This window comes from Phocoena sinus, chromosome 16 (assembly GCF_008692025.1).
Source record: "Phocoena sinus isolate mPhoSin1 chromosome 16, mPhoSin1.pri, whole genome shotgun sequence".
Taxonomy (NCBI): Eukaryota; Metazoa; Chordata; class Mammalia; order Artiodactyla; family Phocoenidae; genus Phocoena; species Phocoena sinus.
Window position 1 is genome coordinate 39,392,619 of NC_045778.1, and position 22,505 is coordinate 39,415,123.

Consider the following 22,505-nt stretch of genomic DNA (forward strand, 5'->3'; position numbering starts at 1 on the left):
TCCTCTAGCCCTTCCTCTCTCAGCGGATGCCCCATGGCTCACAGAGGGACCACCCAGCTGAGCCTTCCCCAAATTCCTGACCCCTAAGATCATGAGCAAAATGAAATGGCTGTTTCAAGCCACTAAGAGTGCTACACAGCAACTGACAAGTGGAACATACTGGGTGGCTTCCATGTGCCCCTCCAGATCCACCCTTCACCTGTGCTGTCCCCGAAGGTCCCTGATCAATGCATCAGTGGGCTTCACGTTCGGTTCAGCCACTGGGAACCCTGACCAGAGACTGGAGGGTACGGGACAGTGAGGAGAGGACACTTCTTCCCCAGCCTCTCTCTGTAGGGTCTCTCCAGGCTGTCTGCATCTCTACTGAGGACCAGAGCTCCTCCCCAGGCAGCTCTGGCTCCAGAACACTTCCCTTTTGGGTTATTCTCACATTCTTTCCCTTCCCCGACCCCACCAGGACTAGGAGTTCTAATGGCCCTGCACGCTGGCCTACACCTTCTAAGTATCCCAACTGGAAGGTGCCATATGCTTTTTTGTTGGAAAGAGATTCGGGGTCCGTGGGAAGAAGGACTACACATCTGAGACCGTGGGTAGGAGGGGGGCAGGAGGGAGATGTGGAGCTCGTGTTTCTACAGTCCTGGTAAATGAGAAGTGCCCTGTCTGCAACCTTTCCCATGCTGGCCACCGTAAGACAGAGTGACTTTTGTGATCTTCCCTGCCATGAAGACAGGGGATAAAAATCCTTCCTGCCCCAATCATTTAGTTCAGAAATAATCTTGGAATTTTCTTTCTTTCTTTTTTTTTTGTTTCTTAAGTTAAATTCCATGTCAGAAGCAATGGGATGTGGCCTGAGAGTTTTAAGTACACCAGGTAGAGAAGACCTTTTCCTCCTGTGTCTTGGTTTTCTTAGCTAAAATAGAGGGGGTACTAATCATTCTCATCTTACCTACACTGCCAAAGTTCTGTGAAGAGCAAATGAACTAGTGATAGGAAATGTGTTGTCAGCTAGGAGGTGTTAGACGGTGGCACTGGAAGAAGCAGCTGTCCCCCTCCTCATTATTCTAGTGGATGCACTATATCATTTCAGGTTTCGAGATGAGCAAGCTGAAGGGTCATGACTAAGGTAAGGCAGGATGTTGCCAAGGCATGGATTTGACTCACACACGCTAAGAGGCTGGTGTGCAAGTGGGGCGTCATTCAGAGGGAAAGGGGTCTTAGCTGACCCCTGCCATCTGCTCCTCTCTCCTCCTCCTCCAGCCAGGCCAGCTGCGTGTCTCTTACCAAGAATGGCCTCCCGAGGAAGTGCCAGATTGGGGTTTGCACATTTGAGGGTCTTGCTTAAGAGGGTATATTTTAGGTTCTTTTCTCTTTCAGCAAAAAGTGGGACTTCGTGTTTAATGACTGGTGACCGTCGAACACCAGGTCTGCCCACAGTTCCTCTGAGCTGGCACTCAGGCACTCCTGGTCAACCCCTTCCTTTTCCTGGCCTGCATGGGGTCCCTGGAGCCCAAGCCCTACTGTGACCTCACAGAGAGGAGAGCTGAGAACTCAGCTGAAGAACTGCCCATCCAGGGGCACGTCCCAGGGGTATGTGTTACTAGGGACCCCAGTTACCCTCTGGCAAAAAGGGGGTCATAATCTTCTCCTGAAGGACTTTATAGCAGAGAGGGGACATGGCTGGATGGAGCCTGGGGCCTGTCACTTCCCCCTCTGAACCTGGGGCTTGTTAGTACCTGGAGGAAGATCACACCTCCTACAGGTGCATCGAGGCACGAAGCAGGTGCTCAACCACGGACAGCATGGTTATTATTCCCACGGATACAGCTCTTTGAGGAAGGAGTGCCTGCAAACGCTCTCATTCCCCGTAAGCCCAGGGAGTGGAAGGGGCCTAAGCCGCTCACCTCGTCCATCTCTCAGGACAGTTTCACTCTCGCCTGAGATCCAGCGGTAGCAGGGGAACTCAATGTAATCCCCGCAGGGCGTCTTCAGCGTGATGTACTTCAGGTACCAGTCGTCATGGAGCCAGTACTTGCGCTTCTCGATTCTGATCAGCTGGATGTCGCCCAGTTCGTCATCAACTACAACATTGTAAGAATCAACCTGAGAAGGAGAAAAGGCAAGTCAGACCATCTGGGAGCTCCTGAGCCTTTGAATCACCCTCAATCCATTTAGATGAGATGTCTGCCAAATGCCTGCCCTTGGCATGGCTCTGCTGTACCCTGGGTGACAGAGATGGCCAATGCCCCAGCTCTACCCTTAAGAGATGGAAGTCTAGCGAGCAAGGGATGGCGCTGCTCAGAGAGAGACATTCTGCTGTCTGCGCACAGCCCAGTGCCAGGCCAGGCTCGGTGAGGGCCTCTGCAGCTGCCCCCACTCACAACAAGGGCAGCAAGGCTGCTGGCCCTGCTACCTTACAGGGCTAGATGGACAAACTGGACCTCGCACTCAAGGGCAGCCCTTTATAGCTTGCAAAGGGCTTGCTGACGTTGCTATAGATCCCACAACAACTTTGGGAGGGGTGGGGAGTTATGACCTGCGTCTCGGATGAAGACAGTGAGGTTCAGTAAGCCCCACTTCTACTACTAATTGGCAGAGCTGGAATTCCAATCCAGGTCTTTCCATATCTCTCTCATTCTCAGTGGGGCAAATAACTGAGTGCAAATGGGGAGGCTCAGATAAAAGTGAAGTCACACAGTTCAAGCTGTCCTGGGGCCTCTGCAGTTCACTGAGCCACAGTGATGCCAAGAAAATCGAATAAGCAGTTTCCACTATATCCAAGGCACAGTGGTGGATCGAGGCCGGCCTTGCTACCTCAGGCCATGTGCAGCACTGCTCCCCAGGCTGCTGCCAGGCTCCCGACCCCAGGAGAGGGGCTGGCACAGTGGCAGTGCAGGGCAGCCGCTCCATGGCTGTTGCATGATCTGCGCATGTGCAGCTCTGGACGGCAGATGGGAAGGAAGGACGGGGGCTCAAGCTTTGCATCGGGCGTTCCAAAGACCAGTAGGTTTGGGGAGCCCCAGACTCAACGCCCTCTGAGGCACTTTCTAAGCCAGATTTCACCCATCTCTGAACTTTTTCCTCGGTGGCAGGCTTAGAGTTCTCAGTGTGATGGTGAAGTAAGTGGAGGGCAAGGGTGTTCATCTCGCACATGACCCCATGCATCCCCATTTCCATCCTTCTCCCTCCAAATGCCACTGGGAGGACTTCTTAAAGTGAGTGGGAAGTTGAACATTTTCAGCAAAGCCCTTGGCTCTGAGCACAGTGAGCAGCTCGCAGGTCCTGGCTGCCTCAGATGCCAGATGCTTGTGGTCAGAAAGGGAAGTCTCTTCCTAGTGCCTGGTGGTCTGGGCCTGGTCCTCAGTTAGAAACACTTTCTGGGGACAGAGGAGCCAGCCTGTGTGCTGGGTCCCTAACAGGTGTGCCAGCACATCTGTCCTGCCCATCCTGCAGGTCAAAGAACCCTCCTGCCCCACAGGCGAGGTCACAGAGAGCATTGCCCCCCAGGGCCTGTGGGACCTCAGGCAGAGGGGCCTGTCTGTACCACAGGGTGCCGATGCATGGGGAGAAGGCGGTAGGCCCCGGATAGAGTTGGGAGAGGAGTCCCAGTGAGGGGCTGGATGACCTAAGAAGCTGGGAGGAGGGAGAGGAAAGGAAGGACACAGCGCTTGTTGGGTGGCTTCCCAGGGGTGGGGAGAGAAGGGAGGCCCCTGACCTGAGGCATCAGTGGGCCAGGGCAGGAAGGTTTTGATGAAGCAAGGGGCCCAACATCCACCTGGAGAAGCAGAGTGGGGACTGGTGGCTTAAGACTGGATGTTTGCAGGGCCCACCCCATTCAAAGTCCCACCTGCCACGAGTATCTGCAGAGACCGTGGCCCTCTTGCGGGGTCAAGACAGAGATTCCCACCGAGGACCTGGAGGAGGGCAGTGAGGGGCAGAGGGCGAGGTGAGCCTGAGTGTCAGGGCAGCTCAGAAAGCCTCAGGGGCCTTGAGTTCACATCCAGCTCCAAAGTAACTGACCATGGGCCAGGGCAAACTGTTACATTCTCTGAAGCTATGTTTCTTCATCTATCAAGGGGAGATCACGCTTAGCTTGCAGGACCATTGAGAAATCCAAATGACATGATGCCTGAGGGGGCTCCTTTCTCCAGAGGCACAGACCACCAGCTGCTGTGTGTATCAGAACCACCTGGTCCTCCCTCCTTGACTCCTGGGGGTTCAGCAAGTCCCACACTGCCTTGCGAGCGGCTCTGAGCTAGCATGGGCCCCTGCGCTGAGGTCCATGCTTGACTACATGTGCCACATTGAGTAGCCAGAAGTAGAGATGGGAGGAAGAAATTGAGCCCATGAGCAGAAACAACTTGGCTCAAAACCTGAAGGGAATTCCCGTGAGGATGGAGAAGGGGCCTTGAGGCTGAGTGAGAACCGGAGGCATTTTTGTTGCTGGCAGTGCAGGCCGAGCAAAGGGAAGTCAGCCTGTGTTGAGGCTTGGGCCTTGGCTCGGGGTGGCTGCTCCAAGGGAAGTGGCTTTCCGGTGGCTCCGAGGGGCTGCAGGTGTCTGGGAGGTTGATGCCAGGAAGGCTGAGGCGAAGGGGGAGGGGACGGCCATCTAAAGTACCAGGCGCCATAAGCATCTGAGGTGGGCAACTCTCATGGGAGGGAGGAGCCTTGGATCACAAAGGGAAGGGAGATGGGGCGCAGGGAGCCTCTCCAGGGCGATTCTCAGAGGGAGGGCCAGACGTCCAGCTGAGGGTGGGGACTGATAAGGAAGAGACGAGTAGCTTCTCTGAGAGAAGGGAGAGCAGGGTCACCCTGGGCACACCTATGGTGCAGTCACAGGAGAATAGGCCCTCCAGGTCACCCTTTCCCAACGACCCACAGGCACCTGGCAGAGGGCCCTGGAGTTTCACCCGGATGAAATCACTGGACAGACCTACAGGGACTCAGTAGGCCATCTGACAGAGTCTTGCAATGGGAGAGGACTGCCAGTCTGGCTTGTCTCTGGCTGGACGTGGCTTCAGGCCCGCTGCTACTGGAGGTGAACCAGGGCCCGAGTTCAGTCCCACCTAACTCAGGCAGTCTCAGGGACAAAGTCTGGTGACACTGGACACTGGCATCCAAGGGAGCCACTGCTGGAGAGTCACAGGGGATAGAGAGGGGCCTCCAGGAAGATCTCAGGGCCCTGTGTGTCAAACAGCAAAGTCAGGTCTTTGGAAGATACAAAGAGCTACAGGGTGTGACAACCTTCCTTCCTCCTCTCCCTGGGCCAGTATGCTGGGTGGATACTGTGTTTGTTGACTAATTTGCCTTGACACGTTAATATCACATGTCCATTCTGAACAGTGGATCAACATTGTATCAACAATGGATGGCACGGCGCATGGCAGGCCCTCAAAAAATACAGCACATGTGCACGGCCGAGTGGATGATTATCTCATTTACAGTTGGAAACTGAGGCTCAAGAGAGGTCAGGCAGCTACCATGCTAGTGAGTAACTGGTGGCCCCACGATTAGAACCCACACCTGTGTGATGGCCTAACCTGGGTTCCTCTCACTGTTTCCCATGGCCACATTGTGGGAAAAGCCTTGGCCTGGGAGCCAGGTGACCTGGCTTTGGGCCCTGGTTCAAGCCCTCCATGGAGTATGAAGGGGCGATGTGGGGTGGGGTGGAGGACAAGGAAAAGCTTCCTACAAGGTGGCATTTGGGGCAGCTCTTGGGAGTTGGTAAGATTTCAGAGGTGAGTTGAGTGGAGAAGAAGGGGAATGGGTAGGGCATTCTGAATGTAGAGAAAGGAGGTGGGGAATTCGCATGTGAGAGGAGGAGGCTGGAGCATGGAGTTCTCGGGGCAGAGGTGGTGGGTGCAGTGGTCAGACACTGGAAAGAGACATGGAGCCTGGGAAACGTGATATTCACCAGTCCTTTCTCAGAATGGCCAGTTTGCTGATTTCACCCGTTGCTCTCAATCCTCTATTGGATACCCAGCTTTAAGGCTTTTGAATATTTCAGCAAATTGTTAGCTGGCCAGTTTTTTGCTTGATCTTTTTTTTTTTAAAATTAATTAATTTATTTATTTTTGGCTGAGTTGGGTCTTCATTGCTCCGCACGGGCTTTCTCTAGTTGTGGCGAGCAGGGGCTACTCTTCGTTGTGGTGCGCGGGCTTCGCATTGTGGTGGCTTCTCTTGTTGCAGAGCAAGGGCTCTAGGTGCACAGGCTTCAGTAGTTGTGGCATGTGGGCTCAGGAGTTGTAGCGCATGGGCTTAGCTGCTCCGTGGCATGTGGGATCTTCCCGGACCAGGGCTCGAACCCGTGTCCCCTGCATTGGCAGGTGGATTCTTAACCACTGCACCACCAGGGAAATCCTGCTTGATCTTTATATCAGCATTTAAAGAAAGGTTTCATTTGTTTCTGCCCCAGATCCCTGCTAGAGCAAGGACAGAGAAGAGTCATGATGTGGTCCAGCCTGGACTGCCTGTCTTGGAGGGGTCTAGTGAGGGGCTGGTGGGTGGTGGGAGGGGGCTGTGGAGTAGAGACAGAGGGAGATGATTAAGGGGTGGACAAGGGAGAGGCTGGGGCAGAGAGAGGGAGAAAAGGGGCAGTGGTTAGGGAGGCTGAGGGAGCAAAGAATGGGGGAGCTGGGGGAATCTAGGAGACAGCAGAAGGGAGAAGTTGGAGCAGTAAACGAGAGAAACGAGGGACATGGGGAATTGTGGGGAATAGGGAGCAGAGGAAGGAAGAGAAGGAGGAAGAAGAGGCAGAATGTAGGGAAGAGATGGGACAGAGAGGGAAGGTGGGGATAGAGGGATTGAGGGTCAGAAGGAAATATTTACTCTTCAGTACTATATTATCATTTCTGAGAAGGTGTATTCTAGAATACATTCTTCATGAATATACTGTAAGAATATTCACAGAAAATATTTAAGAAGTATAGTTGTAAGACTCGTTCACACGTACTGAGTACATTCAAGGGTGATATACTAAGCATAACCCTACTGCCTTTCGCTTTCCTAAAAGTGCTGCCAGGGAATGAAAAAGGGTCAGGTAAGACTTCCCAGAAATCTTTGGATCTGTGAAAGTTATCCTATCGGGGACTTGAATTACTTTTAAATCGACAGAGCCAAAGGAACAAATCAATTTGCTAAATTTGGGCTACGTCTCTGGGCTATGTGGGTCCACCGCCTGGGCTTTCCCAGCAGATGGCGTGACGGTTGACAGGACAATCTCACCTGCGAAGGACCCCAATTCCCAATCCTGTCCTGAATCACTTGGCAGAACTCTGATGAGAAATAACCAGGGATTTGTGACTCATTTATTGAGAAAAAAATCAGTTCCCATCCATTAGGGGCCTGAATTGTTGCATGGGAGAATGCTGTATTGACCTGCCAATGAGCTGGAAATGACTATGAATTGGTTGCCCAGAAAAGTCTTTATTGTTGTTACTGTAACTGTTTATATCTATATGATTGTAACACTTTTCGGGTAAAATGGGTTAGCCTTATCTTCTCTGCAAGTATTTCCTCTAAGATTTCTCCTTCACCTTTACCCAAATGGGACGGATTGTCCTTAAGATGCATTGGCTGGAGATTGAGGAAGTAGATCTGGGCTGTGCAAGTGTGGAGTAACTTTGCATAAGCAGAAGCTTTCTCAAAAGATGATTTTTTTCAAAGAGCCTTTTGGAGCCAGCGATTCCCCTGCAGTGCCCCTCCTGACCTGCCCCCTCTCACCACAATGGAAATGTGACATGCAAATCTCTCCTGAAATTTGCTGCTGGGACTCTCACTGAAGTGTTTAATCATAATGTCATTTGAATGAATTCTCAGGGTGGGGAAATAATGAACAGAGGGATGCTTTCACCCCTCTTCTAACGACTCTTTTATGGTCACACCCCCATACCTCCCCTCTGAGATGCCACACCCGGCTGCTTATGCTGTACACTGACGTGTGTCGTATGTGGAGGAGAACGGACCCACTGTGGACCACTTATAAAGGCAGAGAAGTCTGTAACCTGTTCTCCTCCCATACGTGTTGGGGGAATCCATGAAATAATGGAAATAATTATTTCTGACGGTGCTTCAGAATGGCCGAGGGTGTCATTATCCCAAACGGATGACCCATTAGCCCTCCTGCACCACCATCCTCTGGGCCAGTTCCCTGGTTGGGGAAACCAAACAATAGGAGGTAGTTCTTATACTCAACACCTAACTCTTCTAGAAGGGTCCTCTAGCCACATTAATATGACAAACTTGGCTAAGTGTCAGATGGGCTTATAGCGAGGTTCTGAGGCTCCTGGTTCCAAGCTCACTTTGAGTTTGGAATCTGGAAAAGGAGTGGGCTATGATTTGCTTACTTTAGGCTCTGCAGACCGAAAACACACTTCATGAATATTATCCAAGAAGTATTTGGCTGAACCATATGAAATTGCCAGTTTTGTCAAAAATAGTCAACTACGAGCAATTCCTTATGGTTCAGCCAAATAATGAAGAGATAAAAAGACAGCTTTGTGAAATCTAAGTCCTTTTGGTCCAGTTCAGAAGCTGGGGGTGGCAGAAGGGAACAGATATTTCCTGGGCACCTGTAGTGTGTTGGAGCTGTCACAATAGTCACTTCATGAGCACTTAAGTAATGAGCACTTAATAAGCCCAGTGGACTGGGCACATCACACCAAACACTTGGCGAGGATCGCCACCTGCTGTGCTGCTCACAGAGAAAGCTACAGGCTGGAATTCACGGCCAGGTCAGCATGGGGAGCCCACTTCTGAATGAATCCTCACACAGCGCCTGGCACCACAGACTAGACGTGCAGTCAACACGGGCTCCCTTTGCTCCCTGAACTCTCAGGCTCCAGTGTCTCTGGTGAGGAGGGGAGAGGGGAAGCCCTCCTCCTTCTTCCTCTTCTGAGCCCTCACACTCAGGGTGGGAGTGTTCCCTGGTGTACACTCTGCTGGGAGCCAGCGACGACCTCCAGGTTTGCAAAAGGCTTCTCCTGGCCTGGGTCTCTCGTTCTTTCCCTCTGCATTCCTCTGGGGACCTCTCCTGAGAATGTGAGCTGCCCAGGTGTGGAAACATAAGCTAGTGCCACTCTGGGCCACCGGCTCGAACTCCTAGACCAGCCTGAAGCCAACCCTTGTACTTTACATTTGGGGAAACTGAGACCCAGAGAGGGGGGCAGAGTGAGCTAGTGGTCAGGCCCGGATGGAACTCAGGCCTCTGGACCCCCAGCCCTGCGCGTTCTCCCCACAGCCGAGGTGCCATCTGTGGAGCCCTAGGAAGTGGGGCACAAGTAATGGTGGTCACAGCGCTTGCCCAGTTAAGTGGCCTCTCAGAGCCCCTCGCCCCCGAACTTGGGTCCCAGCCGCCCCGACGTCCGCACCCTGTCCCGGCCACCCCAGCCCGTCAGGGCCGGGCGTCCTCACCGCGCCGCGCTCAAAGTCGTTGTAGAAGGGCTTGTCCAGCAAGTGCTTCTCGCTGCAGCCCGCGGAGCCCACGAGGCTGAGGTAGATGTAGTCGTCGGTGCCCGCGAACCACTGGCTGCCGGTGGCCACGGTGACGGTGTAGGAGGGCATGGTGGCGCGCAGCGAGGACCGCGGGGCGCGGGCGCAGCGAGCACTGAGAGCCTTGGCGCGCCGGTACGCGGGTCTCCGCCTCCCGCCCACCCCGCGCGGTAGCTTCCTGCCTCTGAGCGTCCGGGGCCCCTGCCGCCCCCCCGACACGCCCCCTCCTGCCCGCCCTGCTCCCGGCCCCGCCCTCCCGGAGCTCTGACCTCGCTGACCCGCCTCGGACTCAGTAAGCGCGCCCGTTCCTGCACCTCACCTCCTCCACTTGGCCTCTGTGTTGACAGTCAGGGGACTGGGGCCACCTCAGCTGCTATCCCCTCCTCCCTCCCTCTATTCATTCTCTCACTCAGTTTCTCATTCATTGTTTTCACTCTTCACCCTTCCCTCCTGCCTCGGCTTCCCTCACTGCCAGGCCCTTGTGAGGCATTAGGTTTGGACTCCAGGGATGCCTGGAAAACCAGACACAGTCCCTGCTCTCACCAAGTCCCCAGGGTTAGAGGGAGGCCGCGCGACTGGGGCACTTAGCCATGCTGTGATTACTGAGAGCAGGGGTGCTCTGGGAGTCTACAGCGGGAAGAGGAGCCCACCTGGGGAGTCAGGAAAGCTTTTGGAGGGGTGACACCTGAGCTGGTACTGTGGAGCGCAGAGACTTCCGTGGGCTTTGGCTTCTTCCACAGGCTTGGCTGAATGTCACTCTGCGCCGGGTGCAGGTGGGTACTGAGGTGAGTCAGGTGCCAGCCACACTCAGGCCTGGAGATTGTCAGTGTGTAGTGGAAGGAGGGCAACCAGAGAAAGGGAGGCCAGGATAAGAAAACCCGAATCTGGACACCTAAGGCGTTGTCTGGAGGAGGTTGATGCGCTCGGAGGCGAGGGGTTGCAGAACTCGGGGGCAGGGAGGCTGGGCGTGTGATGGGAAAGGGGGTAGACTTGTTTGGAGATGGCTTCTGGGAATGGACCCATGGCTGGAAGTCCTAGGGAAGAAGATGTGGACTCCACAGCAAGGATGTTCCATGAGTTAGAGGTGGTACTTGGAAAACCCGCTGCCTGGCAGAGTAATTGGTTGGCTATCATTTACTTTTAATTAATTAATATTTTAATTTATTTAAAAAATTTTTATCGGCTTTCTAACTGATGATGGGCGAGGCTTGGAAGGCATGGTAGTAAAAGGCTTTGGACACTAGAAGGAAGCTTCGTGCGGGTGGTAAGCTTTCCAACTGCTGTGACCTGATCTCAGAAATCTTCTGTATTCCCCTACACGTCCTCTGTACCCAGCTTCAGAACTGGGTCTGACTGTGGTACACATTCAGTAATGAGTTGAACTAAATTTAAAAATAAGTTCATTCCACGTGAGGTTGTGGGTACATGAAGTCACCTGTTCTACACACTCACTTTTGGGGACGGGCAAAGAGGCAGGCTCAAGGCAGTCTCCCCATTTCTGGGAGCCTGGGCTCCATCTGGTGGCAAGTCCCGCTTTCTCCTCTGCCTGACAGGACCACCACTCTGGACAGAGAGAGAGTGAGTACTTGCCATTCTCTACAGGTGGGAGATGAGGGCAGATTTCAGTGGGACTGGCTTTATTTATCAAAGGACAAACACCAGAGGGATTCTCTGGGAATCAAACTGTAGGACATGAAAGACTCGGGCTACAGCTGAGATAGGGTGGATGAAGATAGCACAAAAGTGGGATCCAACCCCTGCCATGCAAAATGTATGTTCCAGGAAACCCTGGAGAAGGTGTGAAGGATGGCTATGGAATTGTCCTTCAAATCTAAGAATAATAGGGCTATTGTTCTGCTAAAAAAAGGAAATACAACATATTTTTTGATGAAAGTAATGAACTATATTTTTTAGAAAATAAAGAAAAGTTTGATACACAAATAAAACTCATAACAATATGCAGAAAAAACAATTAGTAAACATTTACTAATTACATTAGACATTTTTACATTAAGAGCACATTGTAAGTGCAATTTCCTGTTTTATTTCCATTTTCTTTAATATTATAACATTTTCCCATATAATATCACATTTTAAGTATTTCATTGACTGTGTAATGTTTAATTGTATGGATATACCACCATTTCCTTAATTAGTCCACTATTCTTGGGCATTTAGGTTGCTTTCCCTCATAAATAATGCTACAGTACATATTTTGTGCTTAAAACATTAAAAAATTTTTCTTAATATAGGGACTTAGAAATGGGCCAAAGCGTATGAACATTTTAAGACCTTTTTAACGTTATTAAGCTACTTCCCCAAGCACTGAGTTAATTTATACTCATGCCATTTAGTCTCATGCAGAACATGGAATGTTTGTTTCGTAGAAACTTTGCCACCTTGGGATAGTTTCCAAAATATCACCAACTTGTCCTCACTGCTCTGCCCTGGCTCAGGCTTTCAACACCTCCTGTATGGACTGTAGTGACTGCTTCCTACCTAATCTCTTTACCTCTAGTCTAACTCCCATCCCCCCACCAGTTCCCCAATTCTCTAGCTAGAATTATTTCTCTTTAACATAGGTGGGATCATCTACTGCCTTAAAGTCCATCATTGCATGCTTTTCATTCTTTCTTTCCTCCATTCCTCCCTCCCTCCCTCCCCATCTCCCTTCCTTCCTTCCCTCCTTCTTTGTTACAGCTTTATTGAGATGTAATTAGCATGCCATACAATTCACTCATTTAAAGCATACAAGTCAGTGGTGTTTAGCAATATTCAGAGAGCTCTGAGACCATCACCACAATCAATTTCAGAATATTTTCATCATTCCATTAGTAGTCACTTCCCATTGCCTACCTCATCTTTCCAGTCAGAGTAAACACACCTATATTCTGCTTTATAGATTTGCCTATTCTGGACATTTCATATGAGTGGAATCATACAAAATGTGCCATTTTGTGACTGACTTCTTTCACTTAGTATCATCCCCCCCCCCCCCCAGATTCATCCACATTGCAGCAAGTATCAGTACTTTATTCCTTTTTGTTGCTGAATAATAATCAATTTTATGGATACACCACATTGTGCTTATTCATTCATCAGATGATGGAAGTTTGAGTTGGGGCTGTAATGAATAATGATGTTATGAATATTCATGTATAAACTTTTGTGTATACATATGCTTTCAGTTCTTTCAGGGAGAGAACTAGGAGAAGAATTGCTGGATCATATGGTAACTCTATGTTTTTAGCATTTTGAGGAAATGTCATATTGTTTTCCAAAGTGGCTGTACCATTTTACATTTTTATCAGCAATATATGATTCTATTTTATCCATATCCTTGCCAACACATTATACTCTTTGTAAAGGGGTATCTCATTGTGGTTTTGATTTGCACTTTTCTAATGATGTTGAGTATCTTATCTCATGCTATTGGCCAATAATAGATCTTCTTTTGAGAAATGTATATTCAGATCTTTGACCCATTAAAAATTTTAGCTTATTTATCTTTTCATTATTTTTTATTTTTTTTTTTACATCTTTATTGGAGTATAATTGCTTTACAATGGTATGTTAGTTTCAGCTTTACAACAAAATGAATCAGTTATATATATACATATGTTCCCATATCTCTTCCCGCTTGCGCCTCCCTCCCTCCCACCCTCCCTATCCCACCCCTCCAGGCGGTCACAAAGCACCGAGCTGATCTCCCTGTGCTATGCGGCTGCTTCCCACTAGCTTTCTACCTTACGTTTGGTAGTGTATATATGTCCATGCCTCTCTCTCGCTTTGTCACAGTTTACCCTTCCCCCTCCCCATAGCCTCAAGTCCATTCTCTAGTAAGTGTGTGTCTTTATTCCTGTTTAACCCCTAGGTTTTTCATGACATGTTTTTTCTTAAATTCCATATATATGTGTTAGCATATGGTATTTGTCTCTCTCTTTCTGACTTACTTCACTCTGTATGACAGACTCTAGGTCTATCTACCTCATTATAAATAGCTCAATTTCGTTTCTTTTTATGGCTGAGTAATATTCCATTGTATATATGTGCCACATCTTCTTTATCCATTCATCCGATGATGGGCAGTTAGGTTGTTTCCATCTCTGGGCTATTGTAAATAGAGCTGCAATGAACATTTTGGTACATGACTTTTTTTGAATTATGGTTTTCTCAGGGTATATGCCCAGTAGTGGGATTGCTGGGTCATACGGTAGTTCTATTTTTAGTTTTTTAAGGAACCTCCATACTGTTCTCCACAGTGGCTGTATCAATTTACATTCCCACCAACAGTGTAAGAGGGTTCCCTTTTCTCCACACCCTCTCCAGCATTTATTGTTTCTAGATTTTTTGATGATGGCCATTCTGACTGGTGTGAGATGATATCTCATTGTAGTTTTGATTTGCATTTCTCTAATAATTAGTGATGCTGAGCATTCTTTCATGTGTTTGTTGGCAGTCTGTATATCTTCTTTGGAGAAATGTCTATTTAGGTCTTCTGCCCATTTTTGGATTGGGTTGTTTGTTTTTTTGTTATTAAGCTGCATGAGCTGCTTATAAATTTTGGAGATTAATCCTTTGTCAGTTGCTTCATTTGCAAATATTTTCTCCCATTCTGAGGGTTGTCTTTTGGTCTTGTTTATGGTTTCCTCTGCTGCACAAAAGCTTTGAAGTTTCATTAGGTCCCATTTGTTTATTTTTGTTTTTATTTCCATTTCTCTAGGAGGTGGGTCAAAAAGGATCTTGCTGTGATTTATGTCATAGAGTGTCCTGCCTATGTTTTCCTCTAAGAGTTTGATAGTTTCTGGCTTTACATTTAGGTCTTTAATCCATTTTGAGCTTATTTTTGTGTATGGTGTTAGGGAGTGTTCTAATCTCATACTTTTACATGTAGCTGTCCAGTTTTCCCAGCACCACTTATTGAAGAGGCTGTCCTTTCTCCACTGTACATTCCTGCCTCCTTTATCAAAGATAAGGTGACCATATGTGCATGGGTTTATCTCTGGGCTTTCTATCCTGTTTCCATTGATCTATATTTCTATTTTTGTGCCAGTACCATACTGTCTTGATTACTGTAGCTTTGTAGTATAGTCTGAAGTCAGGGTGCCTGATTCCTCCAGCTCCGTTTTTCGTTCTCAATATTGCTTTGGCTATTCGAGGTCTTTTGTGTTTCCATACAAATTGTGAAATTTTTTGTTCTAGTTCTGTGAAAAATGCCAGTGGTAGTTTGATAGGGATTGCATTGAATCTGTAGATTGCTTTGGGTAGTAGAGTCATTTTCACAATATTGATTCTTCCAATCCAAGAACATGGTATATCTCTCCATCTATTTGTATTATCTTTAATTTCTTTCATCAGTGTCTTATAATTTTCTGCATACAGGTCTTTTGTCTCCTTAGGTAGGGTTATTCCTAGATATTTTATTCTTTTTGTTGCAGTGGTAAATGGGAGTGTTTTCTTGATTTCCCTTTCAGATTTTTCATCCTTAGTGTATAGGAATGCCAGAGATTTCGGTGCATTAATTTTGTATCCTGCTACTTTACCAGATTCATTGATTAGCTCTAGTAGTTTTCTGGTAGCATCTTTAGGATCCTCTATGTATAGTATCATGTCATCTGCAAACAGTGACAGCTTTACTTCTTTTCCGATTTGGATTCCTTTTATTTCCTTTTCTTCTCTGATTGCTGTGGCTAAAACTTCCAAAACTCTGTTGAATAACAGTGGTGAGAGTGGGCAACCTTGTCTTGTACCTGATCTTAGTGGAAATGGTTTCAGTTTTTCACCATTGAGAATGATGTTGGCTGTGGGTTTGTCATATATGGCCTTTATTATGTTGAGGAAAGTTCCCTCTATGCCTACTTTCTGCAGGGTTTTTATCATAAATGGGTGTTGAATTTTGTCAAAAGCTTTCTCTGCATCTATTGAGATGATCATATGGTTTTTCTCCTTCAATTTGTTAATATGGTGTATCAAGTTGATTGATTTGCATATAATGAAGAATCCTTGCATTCCTGGAATAAACCCCACTTGATTATGGTGTATGATCCATTTAATGTGCTGTTGGATTCTGCTTGCTAGTATTTTGTTGAGGATTTTTGCATCTATGTTCATCAGTGATATTGGCCTGTAGTTTTCTTTCTTTGTGACATCCTTGTCTGGTTTTGGTATCAGGGTGATGGTGGCCTGGTTGAATGAGCTGTGGAGTGTTCCTCCCTCTCCTATATTTTGGAAGAGTTTGAGAAGGATAGGTGATAGCTCTTCTCTAAATGTTTGATAGAATTCGCCTGTGAAGCCATCTGGTCCTGGGCTTTTGCTTGTTGGAAGATTTTTAATCACAGTTTCAACTTCAGTGCTTGTGATTGATCTGTTCATATTTTCTATTTCTTCCTGATTCAGTCTTGGCAGGTTGTGCCTTTCTAAGAATTTGTCCATTTCTTCCAGGTTGTCCATTTTATTGGCATAGAGTTGCTTGTAGTAATCTCTCATGATCTTTTGTATTTCTGCAGTGTCAGTTGTTACTTCTCCTTTTTCATTTCTAATTCTACTGATTTCAGTCTTCTCCCTTTTTTTCTTGATGAGTCTGGCTAATGGTTTACCCATTGTGTTTAAACCTTTCAAAGAACCAGCTTTTAGTGTTATTGATCTTTGCTATCGTTTCCTTCATTTCTTTTTCATTTATTTCTGATCTGATTTTTATGATTTCTTTCCTTCTGCTACCTTTGGGGTTTTTTTGTTCTTCTTTCTCTAATTGCCGTAGGTGCACGGTTAGGTTGTTTATTCGAGATGTTTCCTGTTTCTTAAGGTAGGATTGTATTGCTATAAACTTCCCTCCTAGAACTGCTTTTGCTGCATCCCATAAATTTTGAGTCGTCGTGTCTCCATTGTCATTTGTTTCTAGGTATTTTTTGATTTCCTCTTTGATTTCTTCACTGATCACTTCGTTATTAAGTAGTGTATTGTTTAGCCTCCATGTGTTTGTATTTTTTACAGATCTTTTCCTGTAATTGATATCTAGTCTCATAGCGCTGTGGTCGGAAAAGATACTTGATACAATTTCAATTTTCTTAAATTTACCAAGGCTTGATTTGTGACCCAAGTTATGATCTATCCTGGAGAATGTTCCATGAGCACTTGAGAAAAATGTGTATTCTCTTGTTTTTGGATGGAATGTCCTATAAATATCAATTAAGTCCATCTTGTTTAATGTATCATTTAAAGCTTGTGTTTCCTTATTTATTTTCATTTTGGATGATCTGTCCATTGGTGAAAGTGGGGTGTTAAAGTCCCCTACTATGAATGTGTTACTGTCGATTTCCCCTTTTATGGCTGTTAGTATTTGCCTTATGTATTGAGGTGCTCCTATGTTGGGGGCATAAATATTTACAATTGTTATAACTTCTTCTTGGATCGATCCCTTGATCATTATGTAGTGTCCTTCTTTGTCTCTTCTAATAGTCTTTATTTTAAAGTCTATTTTGTCTGATATGAGAATTGCTACTCCAGCTTTCTTTTGGTTTCCATTTGCATGAAATACCTTTTTCCATCCCCTTACTTTCAGTCTGTATGTGTCTCTAGGTCTGAAGTGGGTCTCTTGTAGACAGCAAATATATGCGTCTTGTTTTTGTATCCATTCAGCCAATCTGTGTCTTTTGGTGGGAGCATTTAGTCCATTTACATTTAAGATAATTATCGATATGTATGTTCCCATTCCCATTTTCTTAATTGTTTTGGGTTCGTTATTGTAGGTCTTTTCCTTCTTTTGTGTTTCTTGCCTAGAGAAGTTCCTTTAGCAGTTGTTGTAGAGCTGGTTTGGTGGTGCTGAACTCTCAGCTTTTGCTTGTCTGTAAAGGTTTTAATTTCTCCATCAAATCTGAATGAGATCCTTTCTGGGTAGAGTAATCTTGGTTGCAGGTTTTTCTCCTTCATCACTTCCAATATGTCCTGCCACTCCCTTCTGGCTTGCAGAGTTTCTGCTGAAAGTTCAGCTGTTAACCTTATGGGGATTCCCTTGTGTGTTATTTGTTGTTTTTCCCTTGCTGCTTTTAATATGCTTTCTTTGTATTTAGTTTTTGACAGTTTGATTAATATGTGTCTCGGCGTATTTCTCCTTGGATTTATCGTGTATGGGACTCTCTGTGCTTCCTGGACTTGATTAACTATTTCCTTTCCCATATTAGGGAAGTTTTCAACTATAATCTCTTCAAATATTTTCTCAGTCCCTTTCTTTTTCTCTTCTTCTTCTGGAACCCCTATAATTCGAATGTTGGTGCGTTTAATGTTGTCCCAGAGGTCTCTGAGACTGTCCTCAGTTCTTTTCATTCTTTTTTCTTTATTCTGCTCTGCATTAGTTATTTCCACTATTTTATCTTCCAGGTCACTTATCCGTTCTTCTGCCTCAGTTATTCTGCTATTGATCCCATCTAGAGTATTTTTCATTTCATTTATTGTGTTGTTCATCATTGTTTGTTTCATCTTTAGTTCTTCTAGGTCCTTGTTAAATGTTTCTTGCATTTTGTCTATTCTATTTCCAAGATTTTGGATCATCTTTACTATCATTATTCTGAATTCTTTTTCAGGTAGACTGCCTATTTCCTCTTCATTTGTTAGGTCTGGTGGGTTTTTATCTTGCTCCTTCATCTGCTGTGTGTTTTTCTGTCTTTTCATTTTGCTTATCTTACTGTGTTTGGGGTCTCCTTTTTGCAGGCTGAAGGTTCGTAGTTCCTGTTGGTTTTAGTGTCTGTCCCCAGTGGCTAAGGTTGGTTCAGTTGGTTGTGTAGGTTTCCTGGTGGAGGGTACTAGTGCCTGTGTTCTGGTGGATGAGCCTGGATCTTGTCTTTCTGGTGGGCAGGTCCACGTCTGGTGGTGTGTTTTGGGGTGTCTGTAGACTTATTATGATTTGGGGCAGCCTCTCTGCTAATGGGTGGGGTTGTGTTCCTGTATTGCTAGTTGTTTGGCATAGGATGTCCAGCACTGTAGCTTGCTGGTCGTTGAGTGAAGCTGGGTGCTGGCGTTGAGATGGAGATCCTGGGAGATTTTCACCGTTTGATATTATGTGCAGCTGGGAGGCCTCTTGTGGACCAGTGTCCTGAAGTTGGCTCTCCCACCTCAGAGGCACAGCAAAAACTCCTGGCTGCAGCACCAAGAGCCTTTCATCCACACTGCTCCTTCATTTGGGATGATTCGTTGTCTATTCATGTATTCCACAGATGCAGGGTTCATCAAGTTGATTGTGGAGCTTTAATCCGCTGCTTCTGAGGCTGCTGGGAGAGATTTCCCTTTCTATTCTTTGTTCTCACAGCTCCCAGGGGCTCAGCTTTGGATTTGGCCCCGCCTGTGCGTGTAGGTCGCTGGAGGGCGTCTGTTCTTTGCTCAGACAGTACGGGGTTAAAGGAGCCGCTGATTCGGAGGCTCTGGCTCACTCAGGCCGAGGGTAGGGAGGGTCACGGAGTGCGGGGCGGGCCTGCGGCGGCAGAGGCCGGCGTGACGTTGCGCCAGCCTGAGGCGCGCCGTGCGTTCTTCCGGGGGAGTTGTCCCTGGATTCCGGGACCATGGCAGCGGCGGGCTGCACAGGCTCCCCGGAAGGGGGGGTGTGGATAGTGACCTGTGCGCGCACACAGGCTTCTTGGTGGCGGCAGCAACGGCCTTAGCGTCTCATGTCTGTCTCTGGGGTCCGCACTTTTAGCCGCGGCTCATGCCCGTCTCTGGAGCTCCTTTAAGCAGCGTTCTTAATCCCCTCTCCTCGCGCACCAGGAAATAAAGAGGGAAGAAAAAGTCTCTTGCCTCCTCGGCAGGTCCAGACTTCTCCCCGGACTCCCTCCCGGCTAGCCGCGGTGCACTAACGCCCTGCAGGCTGTGTTCACGCCGCCAACCCCAGTCCTCTCCCGGTGCTCCGACTGAAGCCGGAGCCTCAGCTCCCAGACCCGCCCGCCCCGGCGGGTGAGCAGACAAGCCTCTCGGCTGGTGAGTGCCGGTCGGCCCTGATCCTCTGTGCTGGAATCTCTCCGCTTTGCCCTCCGCACCCCTGTTGCTGTGCTCTCCTCCGCGGCTCCAAAGCTCCCCCACTCCGCCACCCGCAGTCTCCGCCCGCGAAGGGGCTTCCTAGTGTGTGGACACTTTTCCTCCTTCACAGCTCCCTCCCGCTAGTGCAGGACCCGTCCCTATCCTTTTGTCTCTGTTTATTTTTTTCTTTTGCCCTAACCAGGTACGTGGGGGGTTTCTTGCCTTTTGGGAGGTCTGAGGTCTTCTGCCAGCGTTCAGTAGGTGTTCAGTAGGAGTTGTTCCACGTGTAAATGTATTTCTGGTGTATCTGTGGGGAGGAAGGTGATCTCTGCGTCTTACTCTTCCGCCATCTTCCCGGAAGTCCTCCAGAAAGTATTTCTCTTTTCATTATTGAGTTGTATGTCTTCATACTTCCTGATAAGGGGCTGGATATTTTGTTGCTTTGGTGGGCTGTCTTTTCACTTTTTTATGGTTATATTTGAAGCACCAAAGTTTTTAATTTTGAGCAAGCCCAATATATATATATTTGTTTTTCTTTTGTTGCTTGTGATTTTAGTACCATATCTAAAAGACTGTTGCCTATGCTAAAGTCACAAAATTTTACCCCTATGTTTTCTTCTAAGAAATTTGTCATTTGCGTCTTCATTTAGACCTATGATCCATTCTGCTAATTTTTATGTATGGTGTGATATGGGGATACAAATCCATTCTTTTGCATATGAATATCCAGTTGTCCTGAAACCATTTGTTAAAAAGAAGATTCTTTCTCCATTGAATTGTCTTGGCATCTTGGTAAAAAGTGAATTCACCATAGATGTAAGGGTTTATTTCTGGACTTTCAATTTTATTCCATTGACCAATATGTGTATCTTTTGTCAGTGCCACACTGTCTTGATTACTGTAACTTTGTAGTAAGTTTTGAATTGGGAAGTGTGAATCTGCCCTTGTTCTTTATTTTTCAAGAATGTTTTGGCTATTTTGTGTTATTGCATTTTCATATAAATTATAGGGTCAACTTGTCAATTTCTGCAAAAAATAAAAGCAAGCTGGGATTTTGATAGGGATTGCACTGAAGCTGTAGATCAACTTGGGGAATATTGTTATCTTAACAATATTAAGTCCTCTAAACAAGGAACTGGGATATAATTCAATTTATCTAAATCTTTTCTAATTTATTTTAATAGTTTTGTAGTTTTCATTGCACTTTATTCTGTTAAATTTATTCCTGAATATTTTGTACTTTTATTGAAGAAAGCTATATATATGTATATATGTTTTTTGATCTCTCCAACTTTATTAGGGTATAACTGACAAATAAAAATGGCATATATTTGAGGTGTGCAACATCAGGTTTTGATGTATAAATACATTGTGACATGCTTACTGCAATCAAGTAAGTTAACACATCCATCACTTCACATAGTTACCTTTTTTTTTTTTTGGCTTGGCAAGAACACTTAAGATCTATTCTATTATCAAATTTCAAGTATACAAAACAGTATTATTAACTATAGTCATCATGCTGTACATTAGATGCCCAGAACTTGCTCATCTTGTAACTGAAAGTCTATACCCTTTGACCAACCTGTCCTGATTTTCCCTACCTCTGCCCCTGGTAACCACTGCTCTACCCTATGGCTTTGAGTTTGAGTTTTTAAGATTCCACATAGAAGTGAGATCGTACAGTATTTGCTTTCTGTGTCTGGCTTATTTTACTTAGCGTGATGTCCTCCAGTTTCATCCATGTTGTCACAACTGGCAGGATTTCCTTTTTTATGGCTGAATAGTATTCCTTTGTGTGTGTGTGTGTGTGTGTGTGTGTGTGTATACACACACACATATACATATGTACACATATATACATCACATATGTATCACATTTTCTTCACTCATTCATCAAAACTTAGGATGTTTCCATATCGTGCTATTGTGAACAATGCTTCAGTGAACATTGGAGTGCGTATCTCTTCAAGATCCTGATTTCATTTCCTTTGGATATGCACAGAGGTGGGATTGCTGGATCATATGGTAGTTCTATTTTTAATTTTTTGAGGAACCTCCATACTGTTTTCCATAGTTGCTACACCAATTTACATACCAGCAATATACAAGAGTTCCCTTTACTCCACATCCTGACCGTTGCTTGTTATCTCTTGTCTTTTTGTTAATACTCCTAACAGGTGTGAGGTGGTATCTCACTGTGGTTTTGATTTTCATTTCTCTGGTCATTAGTGATGTTGAGCACCTTTTCATGTACCTGTTGGCCATTTGCTAGCCTTCTTTGGAAAAATGTCTATTCAGACCTTTGCCTGTTTTCAAATTGAATTTTTTTTTTCTTGCTGTTGAGTTATATGAGTTCCTTTTTCCTTGTATAGTTTGGAGGTTAACCCCTTATCAGATATATAGTTTGCAAATATTTTCTCCCATCCAATAGGTTGTCATTTCATTTTGTTAATTGTTTCCTTTGCTGTGCAGAAGCTTTTTGGTTTGATGTAGTCCTACTTTATTTTTATCTTTGTTGCCCTGCGCTCTTGGTGTCATCCAGAAATTATTGCCAAGACCAATGTTAGGGAGATTTTCCCCTATGTTTTCTTCTAGGAGTTTTGTGGCTTCAGGTCTTACATTTAAGTCTTTTATCCATTTTGAGTTGATTTTGCATATGGTGTAAGATAAGGATCTGATTTCATTCTGTTGCTTGTGGATATCCAGTTTTCCCAACATAATTTATTGAAGAGACTATTCTTTCTCCATTGTGTATTCTTTGCACCCTTTTCATAGGTTACTTGACCATATATATGTGGGTTTATTTCTGAACTCTCTTTTTGTTCCGTTGGTCTATGGTCTGTTTTTATGCCAGTACGCTACTGTTTTGATTACTATAACTTTGTAATATAATTTGACATCCAAAAGTGTGATGCCTCCATCTCTGCTCTTCTTTCTCAAGATTACTTTGGCTATTCATGGTACCATATGAATTTTTTTTTTACACCTTTAGTGGAGTATAATTGCTTTACAATGGT

At 46.1% G+C, this 22,505-nt stretch overlaps 1 protein-coding gene across 3 annotated transcripts in view; it reads right to left on the reverse strand.

Annotated features, from left to right (window-relative positions):
- The window catches only part of ALOX5 (arachidonate 5-lipoxygenase), a 55,193-nt gene extending 45,501 nt beyond the window's left edge, over window positions 1–9,692 (reverse strand). For all 3 annotated transcript variants that reach the window (XM_032607658.1, XM_032607657.1, XM_032607656.1), the window contains exons 1-2: window positions 9,409–9,692; window positions 1,902–2,100 (exon numbers count right to left, since the gene is read on the reverse strand). In XM_032607658.1, coding sequence (XP_032463549.1) covers window positions 1,902–2,100; window positions 9,409–9,558 — 349 coding nt within the window. In that variant the 5' untranslated portion in view covers window positions 9,559–9,692. The remainder of the gene's footprint in view (window positions 1–1,901; window positions 2,101–9,408) is intronic.
- Window positions 9,693–22,505: the final 12,813 nt, after the last annotated feature.